The following is a 16794-nucleotide window of genomic DNA, read 5'->3' as shown; positions in this document are numbered from 1 at the left end:
GATGCTTGGAGAGCAAACGTTAGATAACAGTGGATTTTCAAACCATGTCAGTGGGCATTAGTATAAATGATCTGTCCAGAGCTTCTTCATGAGAATCAGGTTAAACGTTACAATGAATGCTTCACACTACAATCTAAAGTTACAGAAGGACTTAAAATGAAAAGTGTTAAATTTAAGTGTTCAAGTGGCACTACTGTTTTGTTAACTTTCATGTAAGTCCAAATACAATCAGCAGGACACTGCAGGGAGTTGAACCCCATCCCAGTAAACTGACAGTCTGTTATGTTAGAAAGAAGAAAGAAAGATAGAAACCTTTTTATTGTCATATACATATACACATACACAAAATTTGACTTCTGCATTTGATCCATCCCTGTATATAGGGAGCAGTGGGCTGCCAATGACAGGCACCCGGGGAGCTGGGGGTTCAGTGTCTTGCTCAGGGACACTACGACACGTGACACGTCCCAGTCGAGGATCGAACCGTTGACCCTGCGGTTACCAGACAACCCTCTTAAGCCAGTGAGCCACGGTCAAACACTGAACTACATTCACACACATTCATTTTCTGTATTGTATCGGATGTACACTCAAAACATTTGAGGATTAAATTAAGACCTGGCAACATGATCTTGCTACGCTGCTGGTTTACGCAGGAAATATCTCACTCATGCACGCAGAGTGTGATGGTCACAGAAATTCATGGCCGTGTCACCCAGAGTCCTGCCAGTACCAGGAAATACCGTTTAACTCGTGCACGCAGTGTATGACGGTCACAGAAATGCATGGCCAGAGCCCTGCTAGTACCCTCGACGTGCGTGAAGTTGCGAGGGCCCGATCAATGCTGCTCGCAGCTTTAATTCACATTGTTGTTTTTATAACACTTTACAGTGTATTTATTCACATTGTTGTTTTTATAACACTTTACACTGTATTTATTCACATTGTTGTTTTTAGAACACGTTACACAGTATTTATTCACATTGTTGTTTTTATAACACTTTACACTGTATTTATTCACATTGTTGTTTTTAGAACACTTCACACTGTATTTATTCACATTGTTGTTTTTAGTACACTTTACACTGTATTTATTCACATTGTTGTTTTTAGAACACTTTACACAGTATTTATCCACATTGTTTTTTTAGAACACTTAAATGATTTCCTATTTTGATTCTGACATGAAGTTCTATCTCTTTGATGAAATTACGTCACAGCTTTAGACTGTGTTCGATCTCCTTCTGACTCTTCTGTACATTTGAACCTCTGCAGTGGTTTCGAAGGAACCTGATTCTGGATCCTCTGTATTTGTTCGTGGAGCTTATGTCAGCAGCTCCAGGTTAATGCTGTTAACGTGGCCCTGAGGAGGATAAGCTGCTAACGAGTTTAAGTCCAGCGTCAGCGAAACAGAGGATTGGAGCTCCCTGATCCAGATCCCAGACCTGAGGACAGACCGGGTCTGAGACCAAACATGTTCTTTACTTCTGCTGATTAAGTTCATCAGACAAACACCTCCTCATACGTCATCCTTTCTTCTTCTGTCTCTTCTTCCTCATCACACCCGTTCCGTCCTCGTCCTCTTCCTCTCCTCACTGTTCTCCACTTTTCTATGAATCTTGAATGGGGATTTAAATCCCTTGTATTTTTTTCCTGCGAGGATTCCAGATCACTTTGAAATCTGCTTTTTCTACAAAGGGAGCCTGACTCTGGTTTGGTTTGATAGGTTGTGGTTCTGTCCAGGTGGATCAGACCGCCCTCCTATGGACAAACAGTGTGTCTGCAGCCTCCTGGTGAAAAAAAAGCAATCTTTTGGTATTTTTCAAGAGAACGAAGGTTAGAAGTTGTGGCCTAAACAACCTTTCAATATCTCCAGTTTAGGTGATTTTTTTGATTTTAGAGAAGAAAGAAAAAGTGAATAAAAACAGAGAGAAAAAGACAAGAAAAGAAAGAAAGAAAAGAAAGGAGGAAATAAAGAACAAACTAGAGAGTGTATAATAAGTGTATAATAAACTATAATAAGTGTGTAATAAGTGTATAATAAACTATAATAAGTGTGTAATAAGTGTATAATAAGTGTATAATAAACTATAATAAGTGTATAATAGATTATAATAAGTGTATAATAAGTGTATAATAGACTATAATAAGTGTATAATACGTGTATAATAGATTATAATGAGTGTATAATAAGTGTATAATAGACTATAATAAGTGTATAATAAGTGTATAATAGATTATAATAAGTGTATAATAAGTGTATAATAAACTATAATAAGTGTGTAATAAGTGTATAATAGACTATAATAAGTGTATAATAAGTGTATAATAGACTATAATAAGTGTGTAATAAGTGTATAATAAGTGTATAATAAACTATAATAAGTGTATAATAAGTGTATAATAGACTATAATAAGTGTATAATAGGTGTATAATAAGTGTATAATAGACTATAATAAGTGTATAATAGGTGTATAATAAGTGTATAATAGACTATAATAAGTGTATAATAGGTGTATAATAAGTGTATAATAGGTGTATAATAAGTGTATAATAAACTATAATAAGTGTATAATAGACTATAATAAGTGTATAATAGGTGTATAATAAGTGTATAATAGGCTATAATAAGTGTATAATAGACTATAATAAGTGTATAATAGGTGTATAATAAGTGTATAATAGGCTATAATAAGTGTATAATAAGTGTATAATAGACTATAATAAGTGTATAATAGGTGTATAATAAGTGTATAATAGACTATAATAAGTGTATAATAAGTGTATAATAAACTATAATAAGTGTGTAATAAGTGTATAATAGACTATAATAAGTGTATAATAAGTGTTTCCACACAGTCGTTAAAATAAACTCTGGTTGGGTCACACACAGATACAGTCTGTGTTTCCATAGCATCCATGCCAACAGTAATCACACTTACCTCAGACCTTTGTGAACCAATCAGCTTATTGATCAATGTTTACATCTAAAGTTTTGTGCAAATTTGAAGCAGTTTTCCAGGAAACAGTAAACCATGTTTGTTTCCGTCCACTGCTGTTGTATGAATATTAGTTTATATAAATATTAAAGCACCACAGAAGAAGAAAAGAGCTCCAGTATGAATGTTTTCATGTGAGGAAGGTTACAGACTCCTCATCACTCCACATATCTCATGAACATCATGGTTTATTCACTCAGTCTGGTTATTTACACCTCAGACACGCTTTTTACTCTTATTTTAACTTTCTTTTTTCAAATTTACAGATTTTCCAATATTTCATGAGCAAATGGAGAATGCTCATGAAACAGGTGGATGGAAACGAGCAGCATAAAAGTGTAATTGGATCGTGATCTGAGGATCTACCATCCAATTACTTTTCTGGTTTCTACCTGAAAGTGACTCAGTCTTCTCACCTTCTAGGTTTCCTCTGAACATCTGTCTGATCGTCTCCAATCAAAAGCTGTGATGGTTTGTTTCATTGAATCACCTGAGAAGACGTCACTGGAAACTGTTTGGAAAAAAGAAAAGAAACTTTCTAAAAGTACATGTCAGGTGATTGGATGAACCTTCTGTCAATCAAACTCCTGATCCGTCCGGACACAAACACATCACTTAGACTGAGCAGATGTATTTTTTTGGGATCCTGGATTCTCTGGTGGAAGGTGAGTCGTGTCCTGACATCACATCTCTAATGATTCACAGCGTTAGTTACAGTTACTTACGTTAGTTCCAGCTGTCATTCATCTGGACTTCACCACGTTATAAACGTATTCACCTCTGTGTTCATCAGCAGGTTATGAAGGATGATCCAGGAAGAACTGTGGAAGTGCTGGAGAAAAGATGATTCTTGTTGTTACGGATGTTCTAACTGGAGCCACAAACCACCAGGAAACAGGAAAGATTACAATCACTTTTGCCATTTATTTAGCCAGGAAGTTATTGGATGGTGATTGCTTCTGATTTTTATGGTTCTACACAAAGAAAGAAAGAGATTACAACTTCTTGTTCAAATGATGAAGTCAGCCTTTAAATCATGCCAAATATCTTCCATTAAAGGTAACTTAAATATGGTCTATGCAATATAATTATTAGCTCAACATTTACTTCATCATAATATAACAAATTAGATCAAAGATGATCCGTTAATCATCTGAACCACATCATAATCCCAGTAAAGGAAATAATGTGCTACTTACATTGAGTAAGTAATTCAAAAGACACATGGAAACAGCAACAAACACTCATTCCAGGTGAAGGTGTTTGGAGACAAAGAGGAGGATGTCCTCATCTAGGCCTCTATTTATAAGGTAGGAGGTACTACCAAAACCACCACTTGTGCCTCTTGTGGAGAGGAGGGCAAACAGCCTGCAGTTTCTAACAATTGTCATTATTATCAAAGTTAGATTTTTCTTCAGACTATTAACCTGAACACTTCCTGTAGTGAATATTCTAATAGTCTGTTTCACACAGTATGAAATACCAAAGGCATTTATTATCTCTGCATGTGATTCAAATGTAGTGGTTCCTCCCTAAATCTGAAGCCAAACTTCTATCAGAAATTACTGAGTTCTTCTGCAGCCTTGTCCTTTCTGCAGAAGAAGAAAAACAGTTCAGGTCCCCATAAAATGAAAAGTTACGGCACTGAAAAACATGAAGAATCACATGTCAGGACTTGAGAGGAGAGTCCACTGTAAAAAAAATAGAAACAGAGAACAATAGAGCTTCCCTCACCATCAACACTGACTTTCCTCTGTAAGTCAAGAGTTATGCGTTACGTAACCGAGGAAAGAATGCAGAGTCCAGCTGATCAGAGGTTCATATTAAATCATATCATATTCTTAGGTGAAAAAGCCCAACCACCACAACCACGGGGGGGGGGGGGGGGGGGGGGTGCTCAATGCCTGACCCCAACCATCTCATGCACGAGAGTTTCACCAAGAGAGCTACTGTGAGTGTAGGAGTCACGTGACTAATGGGAACGCCTGAGGCATCAGGTGGATGGACGAATGGGGAGTCCAGAGAGTTCCTGATCCTGGGGAGGACGTCCAGACAGGAGGTAGAGCGAGATACAGAAGCCTGATGTGTTCCAGTGTGTAGCTGAGGATCTGATACTGATCTGATGTCAGTTACCTGAGGGACCAATGCACAAACTCTGTAAGGTTGATTCTCCACCAGCAGCTTTAACACTGAGCTGTCAGTTGTGTCTCTGACTTCCTGTTGTTGTGAAGTTCATCAACAGTTTAACTTCTGTCGTCTGATTGAGTCCAGCTTTAAATGTGAAGTTACAGAGTTTAAAAGAGACCAGCAGCAGGTGATTTAACTACTTATCTATCTAGACAGTGACTGATAAAGAGGGTGTGGTGGGGAGCAGTTTTATTGATCTGATCAAAGTCTTTAGGTCGCAGTAAGCCCCGCCCACTCGTACAGCATCAGGTTAGTCTTCAGGTGAATCACTGTAGGAGGTGGGAGTGGCTCGTAAATCAGGAAACTGAACCAACTGAGAAAGCTAACGCTAGCATGCTAATATCTGAAGAGTAAAGGCAGGTGATATTGATTAAGACACATCTGACCGGAAACTTGATCAGTGAAGTTTAATAATGATTTCAAATCACATTTAACCAAAATACATCAACAAACCTGAAATTATTCAAAGTTATAACTCTAACGTAACGCCAGTTAGCTTAGCATAGTCAGATATTTTCCTCTCGCAATGAACTAAATCTCAAACACAGCTTTGTAGGCACACAGAAATAAAACCGAGACTTTATCTTTCAGCCTCTCAGACGATGTTTGGAAGCTACGCTAGCGGATCGCTGTGATTGGACAGCACTACAGAGGTATCCTAGCAACAGATTTACACACGAACTACAGTCTTTACTAGTTGAGTCATTTGTTAAGTTTTAATGGTGGAACCTGATTTAGTGAATCATTGGTTTGAGATGAGTTACTGAGAACTGAGGCAGGACTTTATGTTGAAACTCTAAATCAGTTAATGGTGATACACATCACTTCCTGCATAGACATACAGTATATACAGTATGTATATACAGTATGTATATGTATATACATACTGTATATACATATACATACAGTATATTCCCAAAGGTCAAGAGGTGCAGAATGGTCTGGATGAATGAAATCCTGCGGTGGACTGATGCATATGAGGATAGCTCCCAGATGTCCACAGAGAGACAACAATCAGCTCACCTGCTCATCAACTATCAGCTCTGGTTTAGAAACAAAGAGATGAAACTGTTTCAGACGTCCTTGTATACTTTAATGGACACCGGCCAAAACACTCAGGAAGCAGCATTGTAATGGAGGCAGGAAGCAGGCGAGGTGATCTGAACCTCAGTGAGGAATTTATGTCCATTTGTTCAGTCTGATGTGTAAAAGTTTTGTCCACTGAGTCATCCACTCAGACCATGTGTGTGTGTGAGTGAGTGTGTGTGTGTGTGCGTGTGTGAGCTGCTATTTAAACACCACACCCTGTCCTGTCCTGGATCATAACGGAGCTGCTGCTGCTCGCTGCCTCACTGCTGCTGCTTCTGTTAAAGGTAAGGAAACAGAAAACACACTTACAACTTCACTAAGAGAACACAGCCTGTAACTCCAACACTACACACACGACACACAGCATTTAGGTGCTTTTGGTATTTTAAACTGCAAGAAAACAAGTCATTGAGTCTCAGTGAGTCCGTGGAGAATCTATGCAGAGCTCAAATCTCCCTCAGGAGACTCGTCTGAAACGTTGCTGATGTGATACGAGCTGGACGATGGGTGCAGCCGGCTGCAGTCTGCAGACCCTCTGTGGCCTCCTGTTATTACCAGAGTATCATGTTCATGTCACATTCAGCGGGAGGATCAGAGATGACTTCTCTGGAAGCAGAAACAAAGAGACTGAACAGAAACAGCAGCAGTCTACAGTTTATTGTCTCCTTCTCTTCATCTGCTCCTGGTCCTGGTCCTGGTCCTGGAGGTCCTTAAAAAAGACATTAACAACAAAATGAATCCATTCATAAACATTCAGGAATCAGAAAAAAGACTTGACTCACCAGAGGATCTCTTATAGTCTTTGTTGGTACATGTGCTGCAGCATGCTGGATCAACTGGAGAGATTTAGGAGACTTATTAGAGCAGCCTGATAATAAGGAATCACAGTAATCTAGTCTAGAGGTAACAAATGCATGAACTCATGTCAATGATGAGTCAGAAGAAGAATCCGATTATTTGGGAACAAAATGTTCAGTTCTGCAGTGAAGAATTTGAGTCTCTTTTACTTTCAGTGGTTGAAAACAAACAGAAAGACTTATGGGTTCATTTACCAGGACCAGGACCAGCATGTGACTCACTCGTAACACAGCTAACATCCTTGAACCCAGAATGCAACACTCACTCTGTCATTTATGAGAGCATGCATGATAAGAAACACACAGTTGATGCTCTTGATAATATTATTTCAATAAAACTCTACTTGGCTCCATTTGTTTCTAGTTTCATCTAAATTGTTACCGGTTGATAAATATTGCATCAATTTACAATTTCCTGCTTTGAGAACATGAATATCTGAGATGAGTTCCTTTAAACTCCAACAAGTAGTTCTGCCTGTTGGACTGTTTGTCTCAGCTGTTGCTAGGTAACGCTTTCACAACCTTCCTGTTAAAGTTTCGTAAAGTGTCAAAGGTCGAGAGAGCGTTCCAGTTCTTCTAAAATGTATTAAATCACAATAACTTCATGGTTTATGGCTTCATAACTACGTAACACTTTACAGTTTGATTCAATTGCATTTCTTTGAAGTTCAGTGTGTGTGTATGAGTGTGTGAGTGTGTGTGTGAGTGCGTGTGTGTGTGCGTGTGTGTGTGTGTGAGTGTGTGTGCGTGTGTGTGTGCGTGCGTGTGTGTGTGTGTGTGCGTGTGTGTGAGTGCATGTGTGTGTGAGTGTGTGTGTGTGTGTGCGTGTGTGTGTGTGTGTGTTACATAGCAGCCTCCATACTTCTTCAGATATGTGTGCTTTGTGATCTCTCTTATCTGCTGCCCCACCCTCAGCACGTCCTGGTCCATAAATCAAACACACCTCTCTGCAGCGTTTACAGTCTGCTGGATTCTGAAGCTTTCAGTGTTCACAGACTTTTGTTTGCTCGTTTTTTCACTTGGAAAAGTTTGAGTATGGAGAAACAGCAGGTGTTTCTCACGTCTCCATGCATCTCTGGTGGTCCTTTTAATTAATAAATGAGTCTACTGGCAGAACATTAATTGTTGACTATCAACTCTTTTGATAACCAGTTCATCTTTTGAGTCACTTTTCAAACTAAAACATCTGCTGGTTGCAGCTTCTCAAAAGTGTTTCCTGGTATGTTTCATTAAAAAGATAATTAAACAAAACATTTTCTCTGGTGGTTCTCAGAGCAAACGATTCATTGATTGACCGAGAAAAGAATCAGCAGAAGAATCCTTTTCATCCACCTGTGTTTTTCAGTGAATTGTGAGAAAGCTCTACATTCTGCTGAAGTGGAAGAGAAGTGATAATGATGATGATGATGATGATGTAACAGAAGTTGTCTGTGTTTCCTCCCTGCAGGTCGACTCAACATGGCGATGGTGTCTGAGTTTCTGGGTCAGCTGACGCTGTCGTATGGAGCGGTGAGTCACACAGGAAACATATTTATATATATATACTGTATATATATATATATTATCAGGACACGTATGTCCATACTGTCATATCTTTACTGCCCTCATAGAGCAGATAAAGGTGTGGTTTGTTCTCCACCCACAGTTCACCTGAACAGTCAGACACCTGATAACCTGAAGGCTGATCAGTGAGTCATTTAGAATCACACAATGTGATCGTTTCTGGAACAGACTCTCTAGCGGACAAAATAAATGATAAAGAGAGAGAAAGTTCAAACAAACAGGACTTTCATCCAGGAGACCGATGTTCATGTCACAGGTGAAACTAAATGCTGACATCATTAAGTCGTTGTCAGTCAAGTGAAGGTCAACCAGCTCTTTTCCTAAGTCTACACCTGATCCTCACCTGATCCCAGTGTACAGGTCCAAGTCTGTTCAGACCTGATCCCAATGTACAGGTCCAAGTCTGTTCAGACCTGATCCCAGTGTACAGGTCCTAGTCTGTTCAGACCTGATCCCAATGTACAGGTCCAAGTCTGTTCAGACCTGATCCCAGTGTACAGGTCCAAGTCTGTTCAGACCTGATCCCAGTGTACAGGTCCAAGTCTGTTCAGACTTCCTCTCGGGTGCATTCGCACCTGTACTGTCCCCCTGTGATTGGATCAGAGTCTCTTTGTTATCTGCTATTTAAAGGAAGTTTAGATGATGTCACAGCAGCAGACTGTGAGGTCATATCTCTGTCCTCCATAGGAAGTGGAGCCTAAATTCCCCACCGTGGTGCCGGTACGAGACTTCGACCCAGCCAAAGACGCTGCCAGGATCGAGACGGCCGTCAAGACTAAAGGTGAGAGAGTCTTTGCACATCTCAGATTCATGTAACTGTGATCCACCTGTTCCATCACAAATCCTTCAGTGGACGTCAGCCACAAACAAAGGTTTACATCAGACCAGAGTCTGGATCACTGATTCTTCAGAAACGAACCTGAGGCTTCAGAATACAAACAACATTCATCCAACAGAGCTCTGGGTTCAGTTCAGAATACACAGTTACTTCCTGTCAAGCAAACACTACTTAAAGGTTCAGATCATTAATATCATCATCTGTCATCTATGAAAAGATCTAGAGGAATGAAGTCTCCTTCTGTGTGTGCTGATGTCAAAACTTCTCCTCTCTGTGTTCATATATATATATATATATATATATATATATATATATATGAACACAGGCCTTCTTTTAACGCCTCACTTTCTCCTCCCTATCTCAATGTAAAATATGTATCTTAACCCGTGATGTTGTCAATTCCAAAGACTACTGCAGCCATTAAAAGGTTATTTACCATTCTTTCTTTATCTGCTAGAAACTATATTATCACAGTGGACTAGTGATAATAAAAGTCCTTCTGTTAAGGGTTGAACTGGTTCCTTGGTCAAATGGCCCCTTTCGGCTTTAATGCATGTTTCATTAATATTCTATATTCATATTTATATTTATATTGTTTATCTGAGATCAATGAACAAAGATCTCATAAATCTGGAAGTCAGGTGATTCTCATAAAGTGATGATCTTCTTGAAGGATTCAGATCCTTTACTTCAGTGAAGTAGGAGCAAGTTAAATATGAGCAGCAACATGTACATTCAGTCAGTAAAAGTCAACATACACATGATGGATATTAATAGTTTCCATTATTAGCTTGAATGTGTTGGACCAATGATGAAATGTATTAAACCCACCTCTTTTGAAGTTAAACCTAAAAACATGAATCCTGGTTGTGCAGGAGTAGACGAACAGACCGTCATCGACATCCTGACCCGACGCAGCGGAGAGCAGCGGAGAGAGATCGCCTTTGAGTACGAACGCATCGCCAAGAAGGTTCGAACCTTTCTGCCTGAATCAGAACATGAAGACACACCTGCTGCTTCTTTCTGCTTTAGTGTCACTTCGTGGTTACAAAGACGTTCGTGTGTCCCCGTTTCAGGATCTGATGACGGCCCTGAAGGGGGCGCTGTCCGGTCCTCTAGAGGCTCTAATGTTGGGTCTGATGAAGACCACCGCTCAGTACGACGCCTCTGAGCTCAAAGCCTCCATGAAGGTCAGAGTCAGCAGAACTCAGTATACGAGTACAAGAGTACACAAGTACAGGAGGACAGTACTCAGTACTTTACTACAGTAAAACTCACACATGGTTTCATCTCTATCTTCCAAATATTACATTAAAAGTCAAACATGATGCACTGAATGAGTTAGCTGTATAGAAAGTTTGAAAGCATTTGAAGGTAGCTAACAGTAGAATCCTACAGATGCTAATCTACTTTGATACATCAGTATTTAATAATCAGATTCTCAGGGGCCGATTTTCTTTGACCAATCAGATGTCTCTAAAAGAGCTTTTATCTGAGCTGCTGGTTGTGGTTCCAGGGACTGGGGACGGACGAGGAAACCCTGATCGAGATCGTCTGCTCCAGAAACAACAAAGAACTGGAGGAGATCAAGAAGGTTTACAAAGAGAGTACGTTTGGACAGAACCAGTACATCTGAAATGAAGAAGTTAAGAATTAAAGTAGTTAATTAGCAGCCGGAAGAAAATGACAAAACATCAGCAAAACTCTGTGTTTTTTAGCTAAGTTGTATCATCAGCTACATACAAAGCTAGTTGGTCTAAGGCTAACATTAGCTAATGGTCATATCTCTTTGTTTGTCTCTGCAGTGTTTAAGAAGGAGGTGGACAAAGACGTAGCAGGAGACACATCGGGAGACTTCGCTAAACTGCTGCTGGCGCTGGTTCAGGTAGCTCAGATGCTAACGGTCACTCGTCGTCTTCCATTATCTGTGTTTAAGGCTCATTTGATTGGATGAGTTCTGTAAACGCTTCTCAATGCATCAAACATTTGATACAGAAGAAAATGTAAAATACTCTGATACTGATTTCTTAATATGTGGTATTAGTACTTTTACTGTAATAGTGTTTTTACAGTGTGGTATTAGCATGTATTTGTATATATATGGTACTATAATAACTTGATTTCATCGTTCTGAACCATTTTAAATGTTATTTTATTTGTCTCTGAGAATAATGACAACAACTGCAGCTCTAACAAACAGTTCTACTGAAGTTTCAACATTTTCAACAGTGACGTGATGTTTTCTTGATTTACAGACAAAGAGAGATGAACCCTCTAATGTGGTGGACTATGAGAAGATTGATGAGGACGCCAGAGTGAGTCGACCTGGATATAACTCCCAAAAGATAGTAGAAGAGATTTTATAAAAAGCCCCAAATGCCACAATGCTGTCAAGCTTTTCTCATGTAGACACTCAGTAATCAATCAATTATATTAAATGAGCAATCCATCAATCAATAAAGCACAAGCGATCGGAAACGCTTCACTATTCCTTTGAACCTCAGTACCGTGGAGCGATTTTGACCGTGATCTTTTTGTTATGTGTGAACCTCTCAGTCTCTGTATGAAGCCGGGGTGAACAGGAAGGGAACCGACGTGAACACCTGGATCTCCATCATGGCTCAGGGGAGTATCCCTCACCTGCAGAAAGGTGAACTACACCTACAACACCACAGCACATTTAGACACAGATTCACCGCATTCTACCATCACCATATTTCATATTTATTTTATGTATAACACCAACGTTCTTTATGTTTAACACCAATGTTCTTTATGTATAACACCAACGTTCTTCATGTTTAATACCAACGTTCTTTATGTATAACACCAACGTTCTTTATGTATAACACCAACGTTCTTCATGTTTAATACCAATGTTCTTTATGTATAACACCAACGTTCTTTATGTATAACACCAACGTTCTTCATGTTTAACACCAACGTTCTTTATGTTTAACACCAACGTTCTTTATGTATAACACCAACGTTCTTCATGTTTAATACCAACGTTCTTCATGTTTAACACCAACGTTATCATGTATAACACCAACGTTCTTTATGTTTAATACTAACGTTCTTTATGTTTATTACCAACGTTCTTTATGTATAACACCAACGTTCTTTATGTTTAACACCAACGTTCTCTATGTTTATTACCAACATTCTTTATGTTTAATACCAACGTTCTTTATGTTTAATACCAACGTTCTTTATGTTTATTACCAACATTCTTTATGTTTAATACCAACGTTCTTTATCTATAACACCAACGTTCTTCAAGTTTAATACCAACGTTCTTTATCTATAACACCAACGTTCTTCATGTTTAATACCAACGTTCTTTATGTATAACACCAATGTTCTTTATGTTTAACACCAACGTTCTTTGTGTTTAACACCAACATTATTATGTTTAATACCAACGTTCTTCATGTATAACACCAACGTTCTTTATGTTTATTACCAACGTTCTTTATGTTTAATACCAACGTTCTTTATCTATAACACCAACGTTCTTCATGTTTAATACCAACGTTCTTTATGTATAACACCAATGTTCTTTATGTTTAACACCAACGTTCTTTGTGTTTAACACCAACATTATTATGTTTAATACCAACGTTCTTCATGTATAACACCAACGTTCTTTATGTTTTACACCAACGTTCTTTATATTTAATACGAATGTTCTTTATGTATAACACCAATGTTCTTTATGTTTAACACCAACGTTCTTTGTGTTTAACACCAACATTATTATGTTTAATACCAACGTTCTTCATGTATAACACCAACGTTCTTTATGTTTTACACCAACGTTCTTTATATTTAATACGAATGTTCTTTATGTATAACACCAATGTTCTTTATGTTTAACACCAACGTTCTTTATGTTTTACACCAACGTTCTTTATGTATAACACCAACATTCTTTATGTATAACACCAACGTTCTTTATGTATAACACCAACGTTCTTTATGTTTATTACCAACATTCTTTATGTTTATTACCAACGTTCTTTATGTTTAATACCAACGTACTTTATGTTTAATACCAACGTTCTTTATGTTTATTACCAACGTTCTTTATGTTTATTACCAACATTCTTTATGTTTAACACCAACGTTCTTTATGTTTAATACCAACGTTCTTTATGTTTATTACCAACGTTCTTTATGTTTAATACCAACGTTCTTTATGTTTAATACCAATGTTCTTTATGTTTATTACCAACGTTCCTTATGTTTAACACCAACGTTCTTTATGTTTAATACCAACGTTCTTTATATTTAATACCAACGTTCTTTATGTTTAACACCAACGTTCTTTATGTTTAATACCAACGTTCTTTATGTTTAACACCAACGTTATTATGTTTAACACCAACCTTCTTCATGGTTAATACCAACGTTCTTCATGTTTAATACCAACGTTCTTCATGTTTAATAGCAATGTTTTTCATGTTTATCACCAACATTCTGTATGTAATTCCAACATGTTTCTATTTGTATGTACGTATGTTAATTGATAAAGTTAGAGAATGATTGTGGAAATTGTTCAAATGAATGAATATTCATAACACTGTGTGTTTTAAGTTTTTCATGCTGTCCCTTTTGATGTGCTTTTTCTCTTGACAGTGTTTGAGAGGTATAAGAGCTACAGTCCGTACGACATGAAGGAGAGCATCAGGAAGGAGGTGAAGGGAGATCTGGAGAAGTCCTTCCTCACTCTGGGTAATAAACACTACTACAGGACCAGGACTTATCCACTGTTGTCATAAAACTGTCAAAACACAGACAGAAAGTACTGAAAGACTAATACATGAGACCATGACAATAAGTAAAACATGAAACAGCAGACTGACTCTTTACATTAGCTCATCTTTACATGAGCCCATAATCAAAGAGTGGAATAGTCCTTTGAAGAGGATGATGGTGATGAAACAGGTCCATTTAATGTCCGTCTGTCTTCTCTTCACAGTGGAGTGCTTTGAAAACAGGCAGCTGTACTTCGCCAACAGACTCAGTGAAGCCATGAAGGTACAGTTTCATAATTTTTCTTAAGTTTTATACTGATGAACAATTCTGAGGTACTTGTATTTTACTTGAGTATTTCCATTTTATGCTACTTAATATTTCTACTCCACTTCATCTCTTCACTGCACAACATTTATCTTTAGTTACTAGTTAATACAAAAGGTTGAATTGAGTTGGTAAGTTTTTAAGTGCAATTCTACTGAAAATATGTCAGTAATATTAACAATAAATACAACGTTGTTTCTTCTGTCTATCTGCAGAGTAAAGGAGCAAAGGAGAAGGTGGTGACCAGGATCATGGTGTCTCGCTGTGAAGTCGACCTGATGAAGATCAGAGCAGAGTTCAGGAAGCAGCACAAAATATCTCTGTACCAGACCATTGCTGTGAGTATCAGCCAGTGTGTGATTTAATATTTACATCGGTACTAAGATTTAATCAATAACAAAGATTTAATATTTACATCAGTACTACACCATGAGACATTATCATTATTACTATTGCTATTGTTATGAATAATAGTATTGTCATTATCATTATTATTAATACTATTATTATTCATATTCATATTATTACTATTATTGTTATTATCTTTATCAGTATTATTACTATTTTGGCTATGATTGTTAATAATAATAATAATAATCATAATAAAATACATATTTGTTTATGTTATTATAATCCTTATCATCACATTATTACCCTTGTCTCTTTGTGGTTCAGGAGCACACTAAAGGAGACTACCAGAAGGCTCTGCTCAGTCTGTGTGGAGGAGACGACTGAGACCTCAACTCTGTGTGGACTCAGTTTCCCAGAAGGCCGCTGGGTTTATAATCAGATGACCGCAGTATTAGAGGCTTTTGGTGTTTTCCTCTAAATTAAACAGATCAGTTTGTGAAATAAAAACGTTCCACTTGTTTGTGTGTTTGCTTGCTGTTTAATGAAGTAACCAGCAGAGGGCAGCAGAGGCTCACTGAGAAATTAAGACTGGTCTCTGCAGTGTACAAGTACTGGACTCACCAGGTCACTGGTGGAGTATTTGTACACACACTATTCGAAAACACGAAAGTGTTTTATTTTTGTCCATGCTATTCTCTTCTTCTACTCATGAACTGAACTTAATCATTAAAAAATGACTTTGGTTACCAGAGAAAAGACTCAAAAGTGAGACTTTTTTCTCCGACAGTTTGAAGACGTTGATTAAACGTTTACATTTAGAATATATTTCACCCGGATTTGCACTAGTGAATATTTTCATCCTCTACATTGTGATAATAATAGTATATCATCATTTCAGAGGCCAATATTACAAATCCGGTAAATCTGGTCTAAACGTTTAATCAACGTCTTGAAATAGTCGCTGAAAAGAGTTTCACTTTTAAACGTCTTAACCATCACCGTATTTTAAAGGCCTTTTTAGACCTAAAAGTGCTCACAGTCACAGTATGTAGTACTTAACATGTGTAGTCATAGTAACACATTGACAGTCTCCACACAGGACAAAGAAGACCATGTGAACCAGGAAACAATTTGTATTTATGAAACAACACTTTAAATATAACGTGAACAATGTTGTTTAAATACAACTACAATGAAATAGAAACCACACGAGTGTTGACAGTGAAAACAATAACAACATCCCCTCTTCTTCTTTAAATGTCGTTGACCCTCTTCCTGTTTGTACATCACTTTGTTTTACTCACTTCCTCCTCATGCCGACTGTATTCAGCCCAGGAGGTAACTTCCTGTTCATTAAAGAGAAGTCAAAGCTTCATGTGTTAAAGCTGCATTCTCTCTAGTGTCCACCAGGGGGCGACTCCTCTGGTTGTATAGAAGTCTATGAGAAAATGACTCTACTTCTCTCTTGATTTATTACCTCAGTAAACATTGTAAACATGAATTTATGGTCTCAATCTCTAGTTTCAAGTCTTCTTCAATACAGCATGATGTTCATTTAGTACATTATGGTCCATTTAGAGTCAGACAGACCATAAAGCAGGGGATGCTTTAGGGCGGGGCTACACGGTGATTGACAGGTCTCTACCAGAGACGTATACGGCGTCTCTATGTCACTCCTCCTCAGTCCACATATGGTCACTTCCTGTTTATTGGTTGCAAAAAATCCAAGATGGCGACGGCGAAACGCCGAACTCGAGGCTTCAAAACGTCCACAAACCAACGAGAGACGTCACCATGACAACATCCTCTTCTGGTATCCAGTCT

General features: G+C 38.0%; 1 protein-coding gene across 1 annotated transcript; it reads left to right on the top strand.

Annotated features, from left to right (window-relative positions):
- Window positions 1–8564: 8564 nt before the first annotated feature.
- On the top strand, window positions 8565–15449 carry LOC142940977 (annexin A2-B-like). The gene is made up of 12 exons (XM_076083195.1): window positions 8565–8642; window positions 9384–9477; window positions 10410–10504; window positions 10611–10724; window positions 11051–11141; window positions 11340–11419; window positions 11790–11849; window positions 12091–12184; window positions 14176–14271; window positions 14519–14577; window positions 14835–14957; window positions 15295–15449. Exons 1-12 carry the CDS (start codon window positions 8592–8594, stop codon window positions 15352–15354), a joined length of 1017 nt encoding a protein of 338 aa, XP_075939310.1. The 5' UTR covers window positions 8565–8591; the 3' UTR covers window positions 15355–15449.
- Window positions 15450–16794: the final 1345 nt, after the last annotated feature.

This window comes from Anarhichas minor, unplaced genomic scaffold (genome assembly GCF_050575085.1).
Source record: "Anarhichas minor isolate MPS153535 unplaced genomic scaffold, ASM5057508v1 ptg000123l, whole genome shotgun sequence".
Classification (NCBI taxonomy): Eukaryota; Metazoa; Chordata; class Actinopteri; order Perciformes; family Anarhichadidae; genus Anarhichas; species Anarhichas minor.
This window is presented reverse-complemented; position numbering and strand designations above follow the sequence as displayed.